Source organism: Ovis canadensis, chromosome 3, assembly GCF_042477335.2.
Source record: "Ovis canadensis isolate MfBH-ARS-UI-01 breed Bighorn chromosome 3, ARS-UI_OviCan_v2, whole genome shotgun sequence".
NCBI classification, from domain to species: domain Eukaryota; kingdom Metazoa; phylum Chordata; class Mammalia; order Artiodactyla; family Bovidae; genus Ovis; species Ovis canadensis.
This window is the reverse complement of record NC_091247.1, coordinates 103184237-103205027: the sequence shown is the minus strand read 5'-3', so window position 1 is coordinate 103205027 and position 20791 is coordinate 103184237. Positions and strand designations below refer to the sequence as shown.

The 20791-nt window shown below is 42.6% G+C and overlaps 1 protein-coding gene across 1 annotated transcript in view; it reads left to right on the top strand.

Moving 5' to 3' along the window:
* The window catches only part of VWA3B (von Willebrand factor A domain containing 3B), a 189239-nt gene that overhangs the window by 78248 nt on the left and 90200 nt on the right, over positions 1–20791 (top strand). Inside the window, exons 11-14 of the mRNA XM_069581934.1 lie at positions 793–931; positions 2000–2131; positions 10323–10421; positions 19830–20012. Coding sequence (XP_069438035.1) covers positions 793–931; positions 2000–2131; positions 10323–10421; positions 19830–20012 — 553 coding nt within the window. The remainder of the gene's footprint in view (positions 1–792; positions 932–1999; positions 2132–10322; positions 10422–19829; positions 20013–20791) is intronic.

Here is a 20791-nt window from a genome sequence, read left to right as displayed (position 1 = left end):
ACCCTTGTGAGGACTCTACTTGATGCCACATACATTATGGAGGCCTTTCAACTCCGACTGCTTGGAAGATGAGCTATTCCCAGGCCTGTGTAAGCTTTGAGGGATTGGCCCAGCTATTCCTTTTTTGGTGATTTATTCTCTGACTTCAGTAGGTTTTTCACACGCATGCCCTGATCATAACTTAGCCAAAATCTCTAGAGAATCCTCCTGCAGACCTCTGGAGCACATTCTGTCCTTTTCTGTCTCTCTTTCCATCACTCCCCAACCCGCTTTCTCTCTTTTGCAACACTCTCTTCAGTGTTTTGCCCTATAAAGTCTAGTTGGGGCGTGCTGAACTCTGAACTCAATTTCAAGTATTTTTATATCTGCCCTGCCCTCTCTTCCAGACTTTGCCTGCACCATGAACTTCCTGAGCCATTTACATCTGTGATGGGACCCTGAGCATGGACCACAGAAGCAGTCCTGCTTACACAACAAGTGGCACTTGATTATTGTTGGGATCTGGGGTTGCTTGATTCTATCCATAAGCTTCACTGAAGCTTCAGGAATGTGCTGGCATTACTAGCTTGACTGCAGTCAGCAGGGTTAGAGGAATAAATGGTGTGAAGTCATAGCTAAAGGCCTCAAAATATCAGATGACAGGAAGTAATTTACTTTTGGCTTTGGAGCCCAGTATTGGATTTATTTTTCTGTCCTATTGATTTTCCTCTGTAGATGTATCATAAAGTTTTTAGGAAGATGCTCTCAGTGCCACAGGCTCTAACCATTCACTTTCAACTATTTCCTGCCCAGGATTAAATGGTTACAGGATGGGAGTCGAGGCCTCTTTGGAAAAGTACCTAGTGATTGTGTCTACATCCTCATCGACACGTCTCACTCAATGACAGGGAAACTGGACCTGGTGAAGAACAAGGTCATCCAGCTCATACAGGTGAGATGTTACTGTAGGGATCAGTCACCTGGACACCTGTGCATCATGAGTACATCTCCACCAGTCATGACCTCCAGTGGTTATGAGAGATGCTCAGGCCAGCTTTGTACTTAGAAATCCACAGGAAAGCCACTTCAGAAAAAGGATCCTTTTTGCCAATGAGAGTCATCCGTTCTTTGCAAGTAGATCCTTGGGTCAGTGGGTCCTTCCTGTAACATACAAGCTGCTAAGTGAATTTCTATGTCTGTCGTCCCAGGTCTGCTCTATCCTGAAATCTGTGGCGTGCCCATGCCTTCATTATTTTCCAGATGCTCTTCAGCTGGGCATGTTTATTTTAAATTTCCAATGAGTGTTAGGGATGCTACATGTACTGGCTCCAGAACTGATGTGTGGGGAGAGGGCAGGCTGTTGGTCAGGAGCGTCTGGTCCTTATTCCACCTGTGCCATCTCTGAGTTGTGCAACCTGAAGCAGATTACTAATACTCCCTGCCTCCTAGTTTCCACACCTATAAATGGGTGTCAGAGTACTGTCATGAGCTGGTGGTATTCAAGTGAGTATGCACCATAGAAAACAATTACAGGGAGTGTTTGACAAATACAAAACACAATTTTTAATTTGGTGAACTTCTACTGGAGAAATATGGGCTGATGGAAGGCAAGTGAACAAATCTGCAACTGTAATAATAGCCTTGCCAAAAAGTGATGACACGATTTTGGATTTCTTTTTTTCTTTAAGCATGTTGCATTTAGTGTGCATATTCAGTATACCATTAATGTCAGTATTAAAGAAAAATAATGTAATATTTTATATATATATAAACTTAAACATATATCTGATATATGTTCATACATATAGACACTTGTAAAAGTTTAATGTCCAAACTGTATGTAAATTTTATTTAAATGCCTCTTGTACTAGATAAGATTTTTTTCTATTGAATGTAATTTTTAGCTTCTACAACTGAAAAAACAAATCATAGTGATTAAAATGTATCAAACAATGACCTGTCCTAATTCCTTCTCACACTTAAATGATTTTTATTGTTAAATAATAATTATCCCTTACAGGAACAGTTGAAACATAAAAAGAAATTCAATTTTGTGCAGTTTGATGCTCAAGCCAGTGCTTGGCAGGAAAAACTTGTTGAAATCAATGAGGATAATCTGAAAGGGGCCCAGGCCTGGATTAGAGACATTAAGGTAAGAAGGAGGCTGGGTCTGGGAGAAGAACAGAGATCAGGATAGAAATGCTTAAGAAACTGCTTTGATCTCCAAGGATGGCCATGGCTTCACATAGACATTTGTTTTACTTACAAAGGTCATGTTCAGTTCAGTTCAGTTCAGTCGCTCAGTCATGTCCGACTCTTTGTGATCCCATGAATCGCAGCACGCCAGGCCTCCCTGTCCATCACCAACTTCCAGGGTTCACTTAGATTCACTTCCATCGAGTCAGTGATGCCATCCAGCCATCTCATCCTCTGTCGTCCCCTTCTCCTCCTGCCCCCAATCCCTCCCAGCATCAGAGTCTTTTCCAATGAGTCAACTCTTTGCATGAGGTGGCCAAAGTACTGGAGTTTCAGCTTTAGCATCATTCCCTCCAAAGAAATCCCAGGGCTGATCTCCTTCAGAATGGACTGGTTGGATCTCCTTGCAGTCCAAGGGACTCTCAAGAGTCTTCTCCAACATCACAGTTCAAAAGCATCAATTCTTCGGTGTTCAGCCTTCTTCACAGTCCAGCTCTCACATCCATACATGACCACAGGAAAAACCATAGCCTTGACTAGATGGACCTCAGTCGGCAAAGTAATGTCTCTGCTTTTGAATATACTATCTAGGTTGGTCATAACTTTTCTTCCAAGGAGTAAGCGTCTTTTAATTTCGTGGCTGCAGTCACCATCTGCAGTGGTTTTGGAGCCCCCCCAAAAATAAAGTCTGACACTGTTTCCACTGTTTCTCCATCTATTTCCCATGAAGTGATGGGACCGGATGCCATTATCTTCGTTTTCTGAATGTTGAGCTTTAAGCCAACATTTTCACTCTCCTCTTTCACTTTCATCAAGAGGCTTTTTAGCTCCTCTTCACTTTCTGCCATAAGGGTGGTGTCATCTGCATATCTGGGGTTGTTGATATTTCTCCCAGCAATCTTGATTCCAGCTTGCGCTTCTTCCAGCCCAGCGTTTCTCATGATGTACTCTGCATAGAAGTTAAATGAAGTAAGCCAGAAAGAAAAACACCAATACAGTATACTAACACATATATATGGAATTTAGAAAGATGGCAATGATGACCCTGTATGCAAGACGGGAAAAAAGACATAGATGTATATAGCGGACTTTTGGACTCAGAGGGAGAGGGAGAGGGTGGGATGATTTGGGAGAATGGCATTGAAACATGTATACTATCATGTAAGAATTGAATCACCAGTCTATGTCTGATGCAGGATACAGCATGCTTGGGGCTGGTGCACGGGGATGACCCAGAGGGATGTTGTGGGGAGGAGGGTGGGAGGAGGGTTCATGTTTGGGACCGCATGTATACCCGTGGTGGATTCATGTCAATGTATGGCAAAACCAATACAGTATTGTAAAGTAAAATAAAGTAAAAATAAAAATTAAAAAACAACACAGAAATGCAGGAAAGAGAACAAAAAAACAAAAAAAAAAAGGAAGTTAAATAAGCAGGGTGACAATATACAGCCTTGACGTACTCCTTTTCCTATTTGGAACCAGTCTGTTGTTCCATGTCCAGTTCTAACTGTTGCTTCCTAACCTGCATACAGATTTCTCAAGAGGCAGGTCAGGTGGTCTGGTATTCCCATCTCTTTCAGAATTTTCCACAGTTTCTTGTGATCCACACAGTCAAAGGCTTTGGCATAGTCAATAAAGCAGAAATAGATGTTTTTCTGGAACTCTCTTGCTTTTTCCATGATCCAGCGGATGTTGGCAATTTGATCTCTGGTTCCTCTGCCTTTTCTAAAACCAGTTTGAACATCAGGGAGTTCACGGTTCACGTATTGCTGAAGTCTGGCTTGGAGAATTTTGAGCATTACTTTACTAGCATGTGAACTGAGTGCAATTGTGTGGTAGTTTGACCATTCTTTAGCATTGCCTTTCTTTGGGATTGGAATGAAAACTGACCTTTTCCAGTCCTGTGGCCACTGCTGAGTTTTCCAAATTTGCTGGCATATTGAGTGCAGAACTTTCACAGCATCATCTTTTAGGATTTGAAATAGCTCAACTGGAATTCCATCACCTCCACTAGCTTTGTTCGTAGTGATGCTTTCTAAGGCCCACTTGACTTCACTTTCCAAGATGTCTGGCTCTAGATGAGTGGTCACACCATCATGATTATCTGGGTCGGGAAGATCTTTTTTGTACAGTTCTTCTGTGTATTCTTGCCACCTCTTCTTAATATCTTCTGCTTCTGTTAGGTCCATATCATTTCTGTCCTTTCTGGAGCCCATCTTTGCATGAAATGTTCCCTTGGTATCTCTAATTTTCTTGAAGAGATCTCTAGTCTTTCCCATTATGTTGTTTTCCTCTATTTCTTTGCATTGATCACTGAAGAAGGCTTTCTTATCTCTCCTTGCTATTCTTTGGAACTCGGCATTCAGATGCTTATATCTTTCCTTTTCTCCTTTGCTTTTCACCTCTCTTCTTTTCACAGCTATTTGTAAGTCCTCCCCAGACAGCCATTTTGCTTTTTTGCATTTCTTTTCCATGGGGATGGTCTTGATCCCTGTCTCCTGTACAATGTCACGAACCTCATTCCATAGTTCATCAGGCACTCTATCTATCAGATCTAGGCCCTTAAATCTGTTTCTCACTTCCACTGTGTAATCATAAGGAATTTGATTTAGGTCATACCTGAATGGTCTAGCGGTTTTCCCTACTTTCCTCTATTTAACTCTTAATTTGGTAATAAGGAGTTCATGATCTGAGCCACAGTCAGCTTTAGTCTATATCTAACATTTAGGTAAGCTTCTATTGACAACACTGCCCTCAGCTCAAGTCTCAGCCCATTTATGAAAACGTTAGCAGTTTCCTCTATATAAAAATCGCTAATACATAGAATCAGTCTCATCTAAATGGCTAAAAATACATCAGATCATTTTTTACACTGTGATTCTGTTCTCTTCAAAAACCTTCACTGAAGTACCTTTGCTTGCTTGCTGAATGTGTAAAATTCATTTTCAAGAACACCAGATTCCTCTATTAGGCTTTGGACTGATATGGTCCAGAAATCAACCAAGTCAGTTCAGGACACTACCCAGGTATTCTGAATGTGCTGTGTGCTGATATCACTGAGCTGTGGTCAGCTGGCATAGGTCAGAGAATTTATAAAATTTCAGTTATTGTATTTTTAAGTTCTAAACGTTCCATTTGGTTCTCCTTCATGTCTTTTATTTTTTTCATGAGACTTTCTATTTCTTTGCTGATGGTTTTTAGTTTTCATTTGTTTTAAGATTGTTGGTCATTTCTAGTTGAAGCATTTTTTTCACAGCTGCTCTAAAATCTTTATCAAATAATTCTAACATCTCTGTCTTCTTGCTGTTGCTATCATCTTTTTCATTTCAGATTGAGAGCTTCCTGGTTCTTGGTATGAAGGAGTATTTATCAACTGAATCCTAGACATTTTTGTCTTATGTTTATGAGACTCTGGATATTATTCTAACCTCCTATTTAGTTTATTGGTATTGTCTGACACTGTTCTATCAGGGGTATAGTAGGTGGGCCCTGCCTCATACTTCTGGGTGCAGGTTGAAATTCAGGTTCCCCATTGGAACTCTGTTGAAACCTGATGGGGAGGAACACCTTTTCACTGCTAAGTGGGAATGGACATCATTGCGCAGGGAGGACATGTTACAGTTGGTGGGGATGAAAGTCCCAGCTCACTACCTGGCTTTCTTAGCTACCACACTGGCAGAGTGTTAGGTCATTTATTTATCCTACCTGATGTTATCTGACCTTCTTGGGTCCATCTGTCATTGTTTTTGGGAAATTCTCAATCATTATTTTTTCAAATATTTCTTCTACCCTCTTTTTCCCTTTTCTGCTCTGTTTCCAATTAAGCATATACCAGACCATTTGCTCCACAGCTCTCTGATGCTCTTTTCTGTTTTGTTCTTTTTCCTCTTTGCATTTAAGTTTAGATAGTTTCTATTGCTCTGTATTCATGTTCTCTAATTCTTTCCTTGGATATTTTGAACTTACAGTCATTCCTCTGTATCTACAGGTTCCTCATTCATGGATTCAACCAACCCCAGATGGATTTTTTTTTAATTCCAGAAAGTTTCTTTTTTTAAAAAATATAAATTTATTTATTTTAATTGGAGGCTAATTACTTTACAATATTGTATTGGTTTTGCCATACATTGACATGAATCCGCCATGGGTGTACATGTGTTCCCCATCCTGAACCCTCTCCTCCCTCCCTCCCCATCCCATCCCTCTGGGTCATCCCAGTGCACCAGCCCCAAGCACCCTGTATCATGCATCAAACCTGGACTGGCAATTCGTTTCACATATGATATACATGTTTCAATGCCATTCTCCCAAATCATCCCACCCTTGCCCTCTCCCACAGGGTCCAAAAGACTGTTCTATACACCTGTGTCTCTTTTGCTGTCTCCCATACAGGGTTATCCTTACCATCTTTCTAAATTCCATATATATGTGTTAGTATACTGTATTGGTGTTTTTCTTTCTGGCCTACTAATAGGCTCCAGTTTCATCTACCTCATTAGAACTGATTCAAATGTATTCTTTTTAATGGCTGAGTAATACTCCTTTGTGTATATGTACCACAGCTTTCTTATCCATTCATCTGCTGATGGACATCTAGGTTGCTTCCATGTCCTGGCTATTATAAACAGTGCTGAGATGAACATTGAGGTACACATGTCTCCTTCAATTCTGGTTTCCTCGGTGTGTATGCCCAACAGTGGGATTGCTGGGTCATAAGGCAGTTCTATTTCCCGTTTTTTAAGGAATCTCCACACTGTTCTCCATAGTGACTGTACTAGTTTGCATTCCCACCAACAGTGTAAGAGGGTTCCCTTTTCTCCACACCCTCTCCAGCATTTATTGCTTGTAGACTTTTGGATCGCAGCCATTCTGACTGGCATGAAATGGTACCTCATTGTGGTCTTGATTTGCATTTCTCTGATAATGAGTGATGTTAAGCATCTTTTCATGTGTTTGTTAGCTATCTGTATGTCTTCTTTGGAGAAATGTCTGTTTAGTTCTTTGGCATATTTTTTGATTGGGTCGTTTATTTTTCTGGAATTGAGCTCCAGGAGTTGCTTGTATATTTTTGAGATTAATTCTTTGTCAGTTGCTTCATTTGCTATTATTTTCTCCCATTGCGAAGGCTGTCTTTTCATCTTGCTTATAGTTTCCTTTGTTGTGTAGAAGCTTTTAATTTTAATTAGGTCTGCTTTGTTTATTTTTGCTTTTATTTCCAATATTCTGGGAGGTGGGTCATAGAGGATCCTGCTGTGATTTATGTTGGAAAGTGTTTTAAAAAAGCAAAGCTCGAATTTGCTGCATACTAGCACCCATTTATATAACATTTAAACTGTATTAGATATTATATGTAATCTAGAGAAGATTTAAAGTAGATGGGAGGATGTGTATTAGTTATATGCAAACACTATGTCATTTTATTTAACAGACTTGAGCATCTGCAGATTTTGGTATCTGTGGGAGAAAGGTTCCTGGACCAATCCCTGTTGATATATAGAGACACCTGCACTTTGAACTCTTTGAAAGATTTCTTCATATTCCTATTGCATTTTTTGTTTATTTTTAAATTTATTTATTTTTGTTTATTGGGCTGTGTCAGGTCTTATTGCAGCACGCAGGATCTTCATTGCATCATGAGTGCATGCATGAATGCAGTCTTCATTGCATCAAGATCTTTGGTTGCAGTACACAGACTCTAGCTGTGATGCCTGGGCTGGGGAGCACGCTGGCTTAGTAGTTGTGCCTTGGGGGCTCAGTTGCTCCCTGACATTTGGGATCTTGTTCCCCAACCAGGAATCAAACTTGTGTTCCCTGCATTGCAAGGTGGATTCTTAACCACTAGACCACCAGGGAAGTCCCCTTACTGTGTTTCTCATTATTAGCATTATTTCTTAAGGTTTCCATCTCTGCTGAAATTACCTACCTGGTCTTGAACGTTGTTCACCTTTGCCATTAGAGGTGATTTAATGTATGAATCACAGTTATTTTAAATTTTCTGTCAGATGGTTTTCGCATCTGTGTCATCTGAGTTTGTTTCTGATGAGTACTTTTGTCTCTTGATAGTATGTTGTATATTCTATTTGATATGCTTATTTTTTGCTAAAGCTGAAGCTCCAATACACTGGCCATGTGATATGAAGAGCCAACTCATTGGCAAACACCCTGATGCTGGGAAAGATTGAAGGCTGGAGAAGGGGGTGACATAGGTGGTTGAATGGCATCATTGCCTCAGTGGATAGCATTTGAGGAAACTCCAGGAGATAGTGAAGGACAGGGAAGCCTAGAGTGTTTCAGTATATGGGTTCACAGAATTAGACATGACTTAGCAACTGAACAATGAACAACAAATTTTTTGTTAAGAGCTAGACATCATATACAGTATATAGAGACTGAGATAAATATTTTTTATGCCTGGAAAAGAGCATGCCTTTCTTTTGTGGGGTGGGTTAAATTAATCTAATTAAGAGTTGAACTGGGTTTGGGGTTGGTCTGTTTGCACCATAGCCCTCACATTATTGTAGTGATGCTTTGTGTTAGGGTGAGAGATGATGTACCAGAAGTTTGTCTGCTCCACACTCAGCTTTTGATTTTTCCCTTTACACTGGGCTTCAGAGAAAACTTTTCTCTTGCAGGTTGCTTGTTAGTTGATGTTTCTAGGGGAGTAACAGGGATGGGTGTTTTCTGAATAAGCCTCAGTGTTAGTCAGGCCTGGTGTCCAGGAGTGTCAGGGGTGTGGCTTTGTCAGTACCTCTGAGCCCAGAAAGTAGCCCTGCTCCTTCTGCAGGTGTAGGGACTTTGTTGTTTCCTCTTCCATTCCCCAGCCTTCTTGGGTTTTGACCAGCACCCTGAGGATGAGTATGTTCGTTACTGCCCTTTACCTCACACACACACACACAAAAGCTTTTGTTCTGCAGGGAGAGAGAGCAGGGTCTCTGTGGATGTGCCTGAGTCACTGAATCTCTCCCTCAGTTCTGCCCTGTGAAGGAGATTTCCTCTAGGCTCTCTCAGTCTATCCTGTGAATACCCTGTGGGGTTTGTGGTGAAACAGTCTTCAAGAGAGCACTGATGCCAGGCTTCCCTGGCATTCTACTGGTTAAGAATCTGTCTTGCAATGCAGGAGATAGCAGTTAGATCCCTGGTCCAGGAAGATCCCACATGCCATGGGGCAAGTAAGCCCACGCACGATGACTGCCAAAGCCCATTCACCCTCGAGCCTGTGCTTCCAAGAGAAGCCACCACAGTGAGAATGCACCGCAGCTGGAGAAAGCTGGCATGCAGCAACAAAGACTCAGCACAGCCGGTGTGAATAAATAAATAAAATTGAATAATAATGAGTAAATAAAACTTTAAAAAGAAAAAAAGAGCACTGATGCCCCCATATTGTGGTCTCTTGCCAATATATACCCGCAGCTTCTGCTGGTTCACCAGCCACCCCAACCCAGCTCTCCTTCAGTGTCTGGCTGCATCCTGTCCCAGGAGCCAGGGCTTGCATCCCCCCTGACTCTCCAGATGCCCACCTCTCCCCAGATTTTGGGCCAGTTGGTTGCCCTGTGATCTGAGCTCTCTCATGAATGTAATAAAAGTCACATACTTGCTGTTTGTCTGGCTCTTTTTTATTGTGGAGTGACAGTTCTCTCCATCTCTGGACAGAGCTGCAGGAATTTTACAGTTTTACAGCTTCCTGTACCTCCAGATTGCTCTTGACACCACACTTGTGTTTGCTGACTATTGGGTGTCATGAATCAGTCCTGGTTGAAAACAAACATGGTCCCCACCCGGTGTATTCAGGCTGCGTGTTTAAGCCATGCTGACAGCTGAATGAACAGTAACTGAGTTAGTGCCTCCCACAGAAACACACAAAGATAAAATTGAATTAAGAGCTCTGTCAATAGGACAGGAAATCCATTGTCCCAGCTTCTAGCTCTCCTGGGACTATCTGCATAGACGCTTTTATGATACATCCAAGGATTCGACTTCTTGAATTCCTGGGCTGAAATTATTATCTCAATATAATTTAAATTTGTCTTTTATTTCACAAATACCTTCTTTTCTTTTTGGAGGCAGGGAATAACACTTGTTTGTGAGATCTTTTTTTGAGATTGAAGTATACGCTTGGTATGTCTCTCTCTCTCTCTTTTCTGTAGATTGGAAGTTCCACAAACACCCTGAGTGCCCTGCAAATTGCTTTTGCTGATGAAGAAACACAAGTAATCTACCTTTTGACAGATGGGAGACCTGATCAGGTACTTATCAAAGTCGGGAACAAAGACAGACTCACTAATTCCCTGAAAGTGAAAGCTGAGAGTGGGAATTGGGGGACCTTTTCACTGCCACCAAAAAGCTGTTGACAGATGCTTGCTTGACTTAGGGACCCAGAAGTGAGGTAAAACAAACACATCCACACTGAGAAATTCCTTTGTCTACTACAACACTGGGGAAAATTTATGTGACAGTGAGTGTTGTCTGGTTAATTTGATGTACTCCCATAGGCCTGGAGACCAACCCCATGAAAGGAAATGTCTGCCTTCCATGGAAGACTGGTTTATATTTTATTATAAACTAAGAGCAAGGATATCTTTTTTATTTTTTTTCCTTTAGGGACACTGAATCTAAACATGTCACTGCACAATGTCCTTGGTTTTACCCCTAATTTTAACTTAGTAATCATTTAAACAAAAGCATGCCTTTCTGGTGAAATGTTCTTTGTTTTGTTTAGCCTGACTGGAAAATATTTGAAAAGTTTTAGTGGAGTCTGTTCATCTTCTTTTGAGCTTTGTGAATGAAAGACTAATGCTCTGGGCATTAAATAAATATACGGATGTGCAGGCCAGTACAATGTAAATTAACCGCTGAAGTGAATTAGTATCAACTTGTTTCCTTCATTGTGAAGTGTCTGCGTGTGAAGACTGCTAGGCAAATATTGTAAAATATCCTGTGTCAAACAGTCCAGGGCTTAAATACTAAAGCAACCGGATTTTACTGCAGCATTAGATTTGTGGCCAAGAAGTTGTATATAAAGTAAAATTTTATTTGGGATAATTTTCCTATCAATTTCACTGTACTTTCTACTCAAAGGCAGTTTATCGTGCTTTGTTTATGCTCCATATCTGGTGCCAAGGTATGAGGCTACAAAGATGAATAATGTCCTGCTGTAGGGGAGCTTACATGTTGGAGGGTGTGCTAGCATGTACAGTGAATTCTGACACTATACAGGGAGTAGGGTTGCCTAGGCTACAGACTGGATGGGAGCACAGTGATGAATTCTGCTGTACGAGATGGAAAGAAGACCAGGCAAGCATCCACTGAGAAGGGCACACTTCAGCGGTGTCTGAAAGGAGGATAAGGAGTTTTTTAAACAGAGGAGATTGCTGGTATCCTGGGCAGAAGGAACAGAGGTGTAAAATTATGTGGGCTGCTCAGGGTGACAACAGGAGAGCAAGAGCAGTGATAGAAGAGTGTCAGGGCCGAGTCTCTGAGGTTAAGTTGGGGGAGACCGTGATTGTCTTTGAGTGTCACATGGAAAGGATGGTCTTTACCTTACTGGGTACTCTCAGGGGAGCAGAAGTACCTCAGTAAATATGCCTCAGTAGAGCCAGGGAAAGACTAGATCTTGATGAGAGCTGGTGAGGTCCCACCTCAGGGAGGAGCAGCAGAAATTTGGAAGGAGGAACCCATCAGAGATGAGATCATAGGAGTAGCATCAAAGGACTTGGTGGCCAGTTTGTGGCTAGAAGGTGGGGGGCTGGGTGAGGACCAAGAGAGGAAGGGATCAAGATGACTGATTTCAGTTGTCTAGTAATTGTTATTAACTGACTGACAACTAAAGAAGATGAAGACTTAGGGGTTGCCAGTGGAGGAAGCTGAGCTTGAGCCACCTGGATTTCATGGCTGTCCAAAACTCGTATAAGTATGGGACTGGTATTTGGAGAAGGTGTAGGCTGGAGATTCTGACTTGCAAGTCATCTGGACAAGGAGTCTTTTTCTTTTTAATAAATGCTGACTGATTTTATTGCAATTTAGAAAATATAGGTAGGCATATAATCATAAGGAAGAATAAGAAGTAAGTATAAGTAGTTCATAATTCAATTTTCTGCCCTTTCTCATCTAATATGTGCCAATTTTCCAAGTCATGAGACATTCTTCTGAAACATCATTCTCAATGACTGCATCGTATTAAGTTATATAGATTTAATAAAACTACCTTAAAAACTGATGTAATTTTTGCATAGTAGTACATTAACATGGTACATATTACAAAGGTACAAAAGGATATGTAGAGAAAATTCTCCCTCCCACCTCCTGTTCATCACCTAAGAGACAATGTAGGTTACTAGTTTGTTTATTTTCTTTAAGAGATAGTTTGTTATACAGACAGATAAATGTTTATATATATTTCCTTTCTAAAATATATAAATGGTAGCATATTACACGGGCTTCCCAGGTGGAGTTAGTGATAAAGAACCTGCCTGCCAATGCAGCAGGTGCTGGAGACACAGGTTCGATCCTTGGGTCAGGAAGATCCCCGGAGGAGGGCATGGTAACCCACTCCAGTATTCTTGCCTGGAGAATCCCATGGACAGAGGGGGCTGGTGAGCTACAGTCCATAGCGTTGCAAAGAGTTGGAAACCACTGAAATGACTTAGCACACATGCACGCAGCATATTACACACACAATTCTGAACCTTTATTAATAAAACAGAGGACTTCCCTGGAAGTCCAGTGGTTAAGACTGCCTTCCAATGCAGGGAGACTGGGTTTGATCCCTGGTTGGGGAACTAAGATACCACATGCCTTAGGGTTTGGCCAGAGTTTTTTGTAAATAAATAAATAAAACAATATACCTCAGAGATCACTTAATATCATTTCATAAAAGGTTTCCTCATTTTTTAATAGCTGCTTACTATTCCATCACACAGCTACTTAGTCATGTCCCCTGGAGATGAACATTTAGGTTATTTTAATCTTTCTATTCAAGGTTGCAAAAGTAACTGTGCACATATATCATTTTGCACCTGTATGAGTGTATCTGTAGCATAAATTCTGAGAAGTGTTCTCAGTAAAAAGATATATATTTTGATAGATCCTGCCAAACAGCCCTTGAAAAGGATTTACCAAGTAACACTATACCAACAATGTGTTAAGAACGATACTTGGACTGGAGTTCATCTCAGACTTATGAGGATCTCAGATCTCCCAGAAGTATATTTAAATTGGAATCTCCCCAAAATATATTTAAATTATATTTAAATACATTCCTCTGGGGAGAAGGTCAGTAGCTTTCCCTGGATTCTCAGAGGGTCTGTGGTCCAGTTAATGATAAGAAACTAGGGATATGGATGAGCTGGAATTAGGAATATGCAGATTACTAAAAAAGTGATTTATAAACTCTCATTCAGGCATTTCATATTCTTCTCTGCCTTTTCCCCATCTGCAGTCTATCTAGTTTGTATTGCCCCTCAGATTCTCTCAAAAAAGAGGATATTTGATATTCATGTTCTATGTAGAGGACATTAAAATGTAGCACTCAATCTCCATTTGTTTTTTAATTTTCACTGACTGTGTAGGACCTGAATAGGTAAGACCAATGTTATTATTCCCAGTATTCAGCACAATTTTCTACTTGGAAGAACACACAGAGATGCTATTCAGGATTCAATTCCATGGACATCACTGTACTGCTTGTTTATTAAATGTCCAGGACAGAATTATATGGAAGCCAAGTCTTTAATCAAGTTCAAAGGGTTCTAGTAATACTAGTTTTCACGAAACTGGGGTCACTAGGTGTCCTTTGCTGGGTATCTATGGATGTGAGCAGACACTGCGGGGCCTCTACTAGAGAAGCCAAGCTCATTTGGCTGTGATTGGGGATTTCTTTGAAGTTAGGGCCTCACTCTCGCAAAATTCGAGAAAATGGACGTGAGGAAGTTAACTGCACCATTTTAAACAAAAACAGATGTATAATAAGGACCCACGTGGGTTATATGAGAGGTAGGGGCAGGGGAAGGCCCAGGGGACTGCCCCTGTACAAACAACCTCCTTCAGACTATGAGAGAACCATTCCTGCCTTTCTTGTCACCCCAAGGTGACCTTTGTGGTGAAAGGGACATCTGGCCACACACCTGTTTAGACTCAGGGACAAGGCCCCAGGGCGAATGTCTCAGGTATGCAGCTTGGCCTCATCTTAGGGATCTCATCTTAGGGACCAACAAGGCCTTTGAAGGGAATTGATTAAGGAGTTATATGGGCATTACACAGGGAGTGACCTCCACAGTCAAAGCCCTTCCATCTGAGCTACTGCAGTAGCTCCGCTTAGCATCTGAGAAGAGTCGGGGTGAGTCAGGCTGCAGGGGGAAGTCTTCTTGTCAAAGCTGTGAGGACACCCACCAGCGGAGGAGAATCCCTGGGGTCTGTGGGTGGCGGGCAGGAGGACAGGAATGTTATCTTCCCTGGCAGAGATCGAGCTCCTTCTGCAGTCAAGATGCAGCCCCGCCCTCTGCCTAGCTCTCTACCACCTCACTGGGCTCTGGAACCTCGTGCCAGTTTAGCAAACATTACCTGGGGATGTGTGCGGGTCGGGGGCTCACGACAATACATGTAACGGACTTTCTCATGCTCGTGCTCTCTTGGGATGTCAGGACTGATGGAAATAAGTAGCTTTAAATCCAGAGACCCGGGTTAGAGCTCATCACCAGCACGGCCTATCTGAATGACCTTGGGCAAGTGTCCCCAAAGTGAGTTTCCTCATCCGTGACTTAGAGCTAATGCTCCCTTCTTACAGACTTGCTATGATGTTCTTGTGAATGCATTCCATGGATATTTCCTGAGCACTTTTTATGAGCCAGGTACTGTTATCAATCTGGGATATGGTGGAGAGCAAGACAGACCAGGTGCCTGCCTTCAGCAAAGCTTCTGTTTTATGGGGAGATAGATAGTGAGTAACTCAAAGCTTTTCGCACTTCCCAGGTAGCACTAGTGGTAAAGAACCCACCTGCCAATCAGGAGACATAAGAGATGCAGACTCAATCCCTGAGTTGGGAAGATCCCCTGGAGGAGGGCATGGAAACCCACTCCACAGAGGAGCCTGGCGGGCTACAGTCCATGGGGTCGCAGAGTTGGACATGACTAAAGTGATTTAGCATGCAGACAGTGAGCAAATAAATCTATGAAGTGATGTCAGGTAATGTATAAAAATGAAGATGCTACCCACAGTGTCAGCACTAAATCAACATTAATGTCCCTCCCCAAATATCTCAGCTGAAAATCAATATAGAGATTGTTGTTTAGTTTCTTAGTCATGTCCAACTCTTTTTTGCAACCCCATGAACTACAGCCTGCCAGACTCTGTCCATGGGATTCTCCAAGCAAGGATACTGGAATGGATTGTCATTTCCTTTCCCAGGTCATCTTCCTCACCCAGGGATTGAACCCTCATCTCCTGCTTGGCAGGCAGATTCTTTAGCATTGAGCCACCTGGGAAGCCCCAATATAAGAGCAGTTTCTAGCTAAAACCCATCTTATCAAATTAACAGTATTTAGGTCTGGTATCTCCAGTCTGGTAAATAGGCATGAGGGCCGGTGGCGACAAGTCTTGGTAAGAAATGAGGATAATGATCGTACCTTCCTCAGTGGGTTGTAGAGGGGATGCAGGGAGAGACCATGGCAGAGCTCTTAGTGCCTGGCCCATGGTAAGTGCTCACAATGGAAGCTAGGTCAAAGGAGAGGCAGGCAGAAGAGAGAGATTTGCTCTGTCCTTGAAGTTGACCATCTGACCTGCCTCTTGGGAAACCTATATGCAGGTCAGGAAACAACAGTTAGAACTGGACATGGAACAACAGACTGGTTCCAAATAGGAAAAGGAGTATGTCAAGGCTGTATATTGTCACCCTGCTTATTTAACTTCTATGCAGAGTACATCATGAGAAATGCTGGGCTGGAAGAAGCACAAGCTGGAATTAAGATTGCCAGGAGAAATATCAATAACCTCAGATATGCAGCAGTGACAACCCACTCCAATACTCTTGCCTGGCAAATCCCATGGACGGAGGAGCCTGGTAGGCTGCAGTCCATGGGGTCATGAAGAGTCGGACAAGACTGAGCGACTTCACTGTCACTTTCATTCATCGGAGAAGGAAATGGCAACCCACTCCAGTGTTCTTGCCTGGGGAATCCCAGGGAGGGGGGAGCTGTGGTGGGCTGCCGTCTATGCGGTCGCACAGAGTCAGACACGACTGAAGTGACTTAGCAGCAGCAGCAGCAGATATGCAGATGACACCACCCTTATGGCAGAAAGTGAAGAGGAACTAAAAAGCCTCTTGATGAAAGTGAAAGAGGAGAGGGAAAAAGTTGGCTTAATGCTCAACATTCAGAAACTGATGATCATGGCATCTGGTCCCATCACTTCATGGGAAATAGATGGGGAAACAGTGGAAACAGTGTCAGACTTTATTTTGGGGGGGCTCTAAAATCACTGCAGATGGTGATTGCAGCCATGAAATTAAAAGACGCTTACTCCTTGGAAGGAAAGTTATGAGCAACCTAGATAGTATATTCAAAAGCAGAGACATTGCTTTGCTGACTAAGGTCCATCTAGTCAAGGCTGATTTTTCCAGTGGTCATGTATGGATGTGAGAGTTGGACTGTGAAGAAAGCTGAGCGCCAAAGAATTGATGCTCTTGAACTGTGGCGTTGGAGAAGACTCTTGAGAGTCCCTTGGACTGCAAGGAGATCCAACCAGTCCATTCTAAAGGAGATCAGTCCTGGGTGTTCATTGGAAGGACTGATGCTAAAGCTGAAACTCCAATACTTTGACCAATTCATGTGAAGAGTTGACTCATTGGAAAAGACCCTGATGCTGGGAGGGATTGGGGGCAGGAGGAGAAGGGGACGACAGAGGATGAGATGGCTGGATGGCATCACCGACTCGATGGACGTGAGTTTGAGTGAACTCCGGGAGTTGGTGATGGACAGGGAGGCCTGGCGTGCTGCGATTCATGGGGTTGCAGAGTCGGACAGGACTGAGCTACTGAACTGAACTGAACTGAAGTTGACAAGACAGATGGGGTCAGCCCTCAGCTAGATTAGGTTGCTGTTTGTTTCAGAACCAGCTGATGGACAGAGAGGAGAGGAGAAAAGAAGAGAGGAGGCGAAGTGGGGTGGGCTTATGGGCAGTGTGTGTTAGGCACTCAGTCTGGCTTATGGGCAAGGGTAGGCTCAAGACTGGAACCAAATACAGAGACCAAAATCATGTGTATGTAGTGGCTGGAATGAGACCGGACACCAGGGGACCACTCAACTGGCGCCTCCCTGAGCAGCATGTGAGCTGCTGAAGGCCAGCAGGTGTTGAGTCCAGAGGCCTCCTCCGACATCACCCCACCTCCCCGGGGTTCATAGGAAACATTTTGGAAGGGTTAATAGTCAAAGAATAGGAATTGGGGGTGGAGAGTGGAAACTGGCTAAAGGAGCCAGCAAGTTGAATCAGTCAAAGAGGGACTGAGAAATACAGAAGCAATGAGGGCAGGACAACCAGAGGCAGCTTCTGAGGGCGCTGACTGGGGTGTGGTGGTGCTGGTGGAGCGGCAGCAGGGCAAATCATCAGTTCACCTTCCCCGTGTGTCTGGTAATGTTTACAGAGTCGATCCTTGCCAAGTGATAGTCTTTGGTGCAAGCAGGGGAAAACAAATAATCTGATATTGCTTCTAGTACTAAAATCTGTCTTTGAAACTAGTCTTACCATTTAAGAGATTGATAACCCTAGGAAGCTTAGTCCTTCTGAGCCTCAATTTCTCCATCTTTAAGTAGAATCCATACCTACTGTGCCAATTAGGATTTCATATTACTTTGAGAAAAAAGCAGAAGAGCAGACAAATGATAACTGAAATGGAGAGATTTGTATTCCTATGAAGAAGAAGCCTGGTGGTAGGTAGTCTAGGTTATACAGCTACTCAAGGATATCTCCAAGAAAACAGGCTTCTTGTAATCTTCATGCTTCACCTGATCTTTGTGTTTGACATCCACCCTCATGGTTACAAGACAGCTGCTTCATGCCTAAGCAGAGTGTCCATTTTCCAGGAGGCAGGGGTGGAAAAGGGAAGGACATTAGCTTTTTTGTTAAGTCTTTGTCTATTTTATTAGCAAAAGAAAACTTTCCCTTGAAACTTCAATGGACAGACCTGGGTCACGTGGTCACTCCTAGCTGCAAAAAAAAAAAAAAAAAACAAAACTGTCAGAAGATGAGTTTTCATGTGTGTTTTGTTATGTTTGTATGTTTGTTTTTAGCTGTGTCTGTTGCTGTCTTGAAAAGAAAACCAGGTCTCTGACAGTAAAAAGGAGAGTTGGGCAACTAGTAATCTTTCCAAAACCCTGTCACAAGAGGGTTAACTGGGGTATCATGTCCCCAGCAGAGTGCTCAGAACATGAAAGGACCCTAAATAAATGTATCTTTTTTCACTCTGAGTAGCACTTTTTTTCACTCTGAGGTATCTAAAGCTGCTGCTGCTGTTGCTAAGTCACTTCAGTCGTGTCCAACTCTGTGCGACCCCATAGATGGCAGCCCACCAGGCTCCCCCATCCTTGGGATTCTCCAGGCAAGAACACTGGAGTGGGTTGCCATTTCCTTCTCCAGTGCATGAAAATGAAAAGTCAAAGTGAAGTCACTCAGTCGAGTCCAACTCCTAGCAACCCCATGGACTGCAGCCTACCAGGCTCCTCCGTCCATGGGATTTTCCAGGCAAGAGTACTGGAGTGGGTTGCCATTGCCTTCTCCGGTATCTAAAGCTGGACATTGCTTTTTAGGAGTAGAAGCTTTGGAAGCCACTCCAAGATTCTCTGGCCTCATTCTGCAGAATCCCAGTATCCAGGATGTCTTACCCATGACTCAGTACTTTAAGTGTTCAGAAGTATGTGCATGCGTGTGTGCTAAGTCACTTTAGTCGTGTCCGACTCTTTGTGACCCCATGGACTGTAGCCTGCCAGGCTCCTCTGTCCATGGGATTCTCCAGGCAAGAATACTGGAGTGAGTGGGTTGCCATGCCCTGCTCCAGGGTATCTTCCTGACCCAAGGACTGAACTCGAGTTTCTTATGTCTCCTGCACTGGCAAGCAAGTTCTTTACCATTAACACCATCTGGAAAGCCCTGCTCAAAATTATGTCTATATATGTGTTATTTGCTCAGTCGTGTCCAACTCTTTACAACCCCATGGACTATAGCTTGCTGGGCTCTCTGTCCATGGAATTCTCCCCACAAGAATACTGGAGTGGGTAACCATTCTCTTCTCCAGGGTATCTTCCCAACCCAGGGATCGAATCTGGGTCTCCCACATTGCAGGCAGATTGTTTACTATCTGAGCCACCAGGTCCAACCCTTTAAAAGCATGAATTCTAGGTGCACTAAAATCGAGTAATTGGATTAGTCAGAACTGTGAGCCCTCAGAGGGCATGCGTTGAGTCACTGGTCTTCGTACTCTCACCACCTGGCAGTTTACTTTGTCAGTCAAATTGGATTGACACCTTTCCAAGAAGTCACTCTCCACTGTATAAGGAATTACTAATTGAGAACTTCACTATCTAGAACAAATACTAGGGACTTTCACTTTTTTTTTTTTTGTCTCTTCCTCTCTATCTCCCTTCTTTTCCCTGAAAATATATCATTTCAGTCACCTGAAATGGTTATGGACCAGATCAAAGTTTTTCAGAAAATTCCTATTTACACCATCTCCTTCTGTTACAATGATGAGATTGCAGATGGATTTTTGAAAGACCTTGCTTCTTTGACTGGAGGAGAGTTTCATTCTTATAATTTTGGCTGGAAGGATCCCTGTACTCCAGAGGCTGTTCAGGTAAGAGCTTCATGAGCCGAGCAGAGAGTGTTCACTTACTTGAGCACTAATGGTTGGAGATCTGTGGACAATGATGGGGAGAACAGCAACCATTAGGACAACTAAGTTGAGAAAATGAATCACCTAACAGCTAGTGTCCTGCAAACTGTGGTGGCCTAAGGACCACCTGAGCTAGGGCACCTGTGAAAATTCAGATTCTCGAGTTCCACTACCAAGCTACCAAATCAGGCTCCAGGCACAGAGGCCCAGGAATCCTAATAGATTCCATTTGTCTTCTAAGCTTTTTATTATGGAATGTTGCAAACAAATGTAAAAGTTGAAGAGTATATATATATATATATACATATATATATAGAGAGAGAGAGAGAGACCATGTACCTATCAGTCAAATTTAACAATTATCAACATTTTGCCAAACTTTAGGAACAAACACCCTGGGGGTCCATACATAACGTTTGTTAACCACTGCCTGTTTGCACATATTTGTGGGAAAGTTTCAAAAAATTCACTTGCTAGGCAGTTGTCTTCTGACTCATCAGGCTGTATAACCATGTGACCATCTGATGAAACAATTCGTTGTAATGAGCTAATACAAGAAAGTAAATAAAACTCTATGCCCTAATCCTCCAATTTTGGCCAGAAGATGTGCATGTCAAGTGTGCCCCTCTAGAGAACGTGTTTCTTATTGTCTGTTCTAAGGAGTGACTTTAAATCCAGGACAAGCCAGAACACTGATCAGTGCTTACATGTGAGAAACTATTAATACCAGAGTCTGGAAA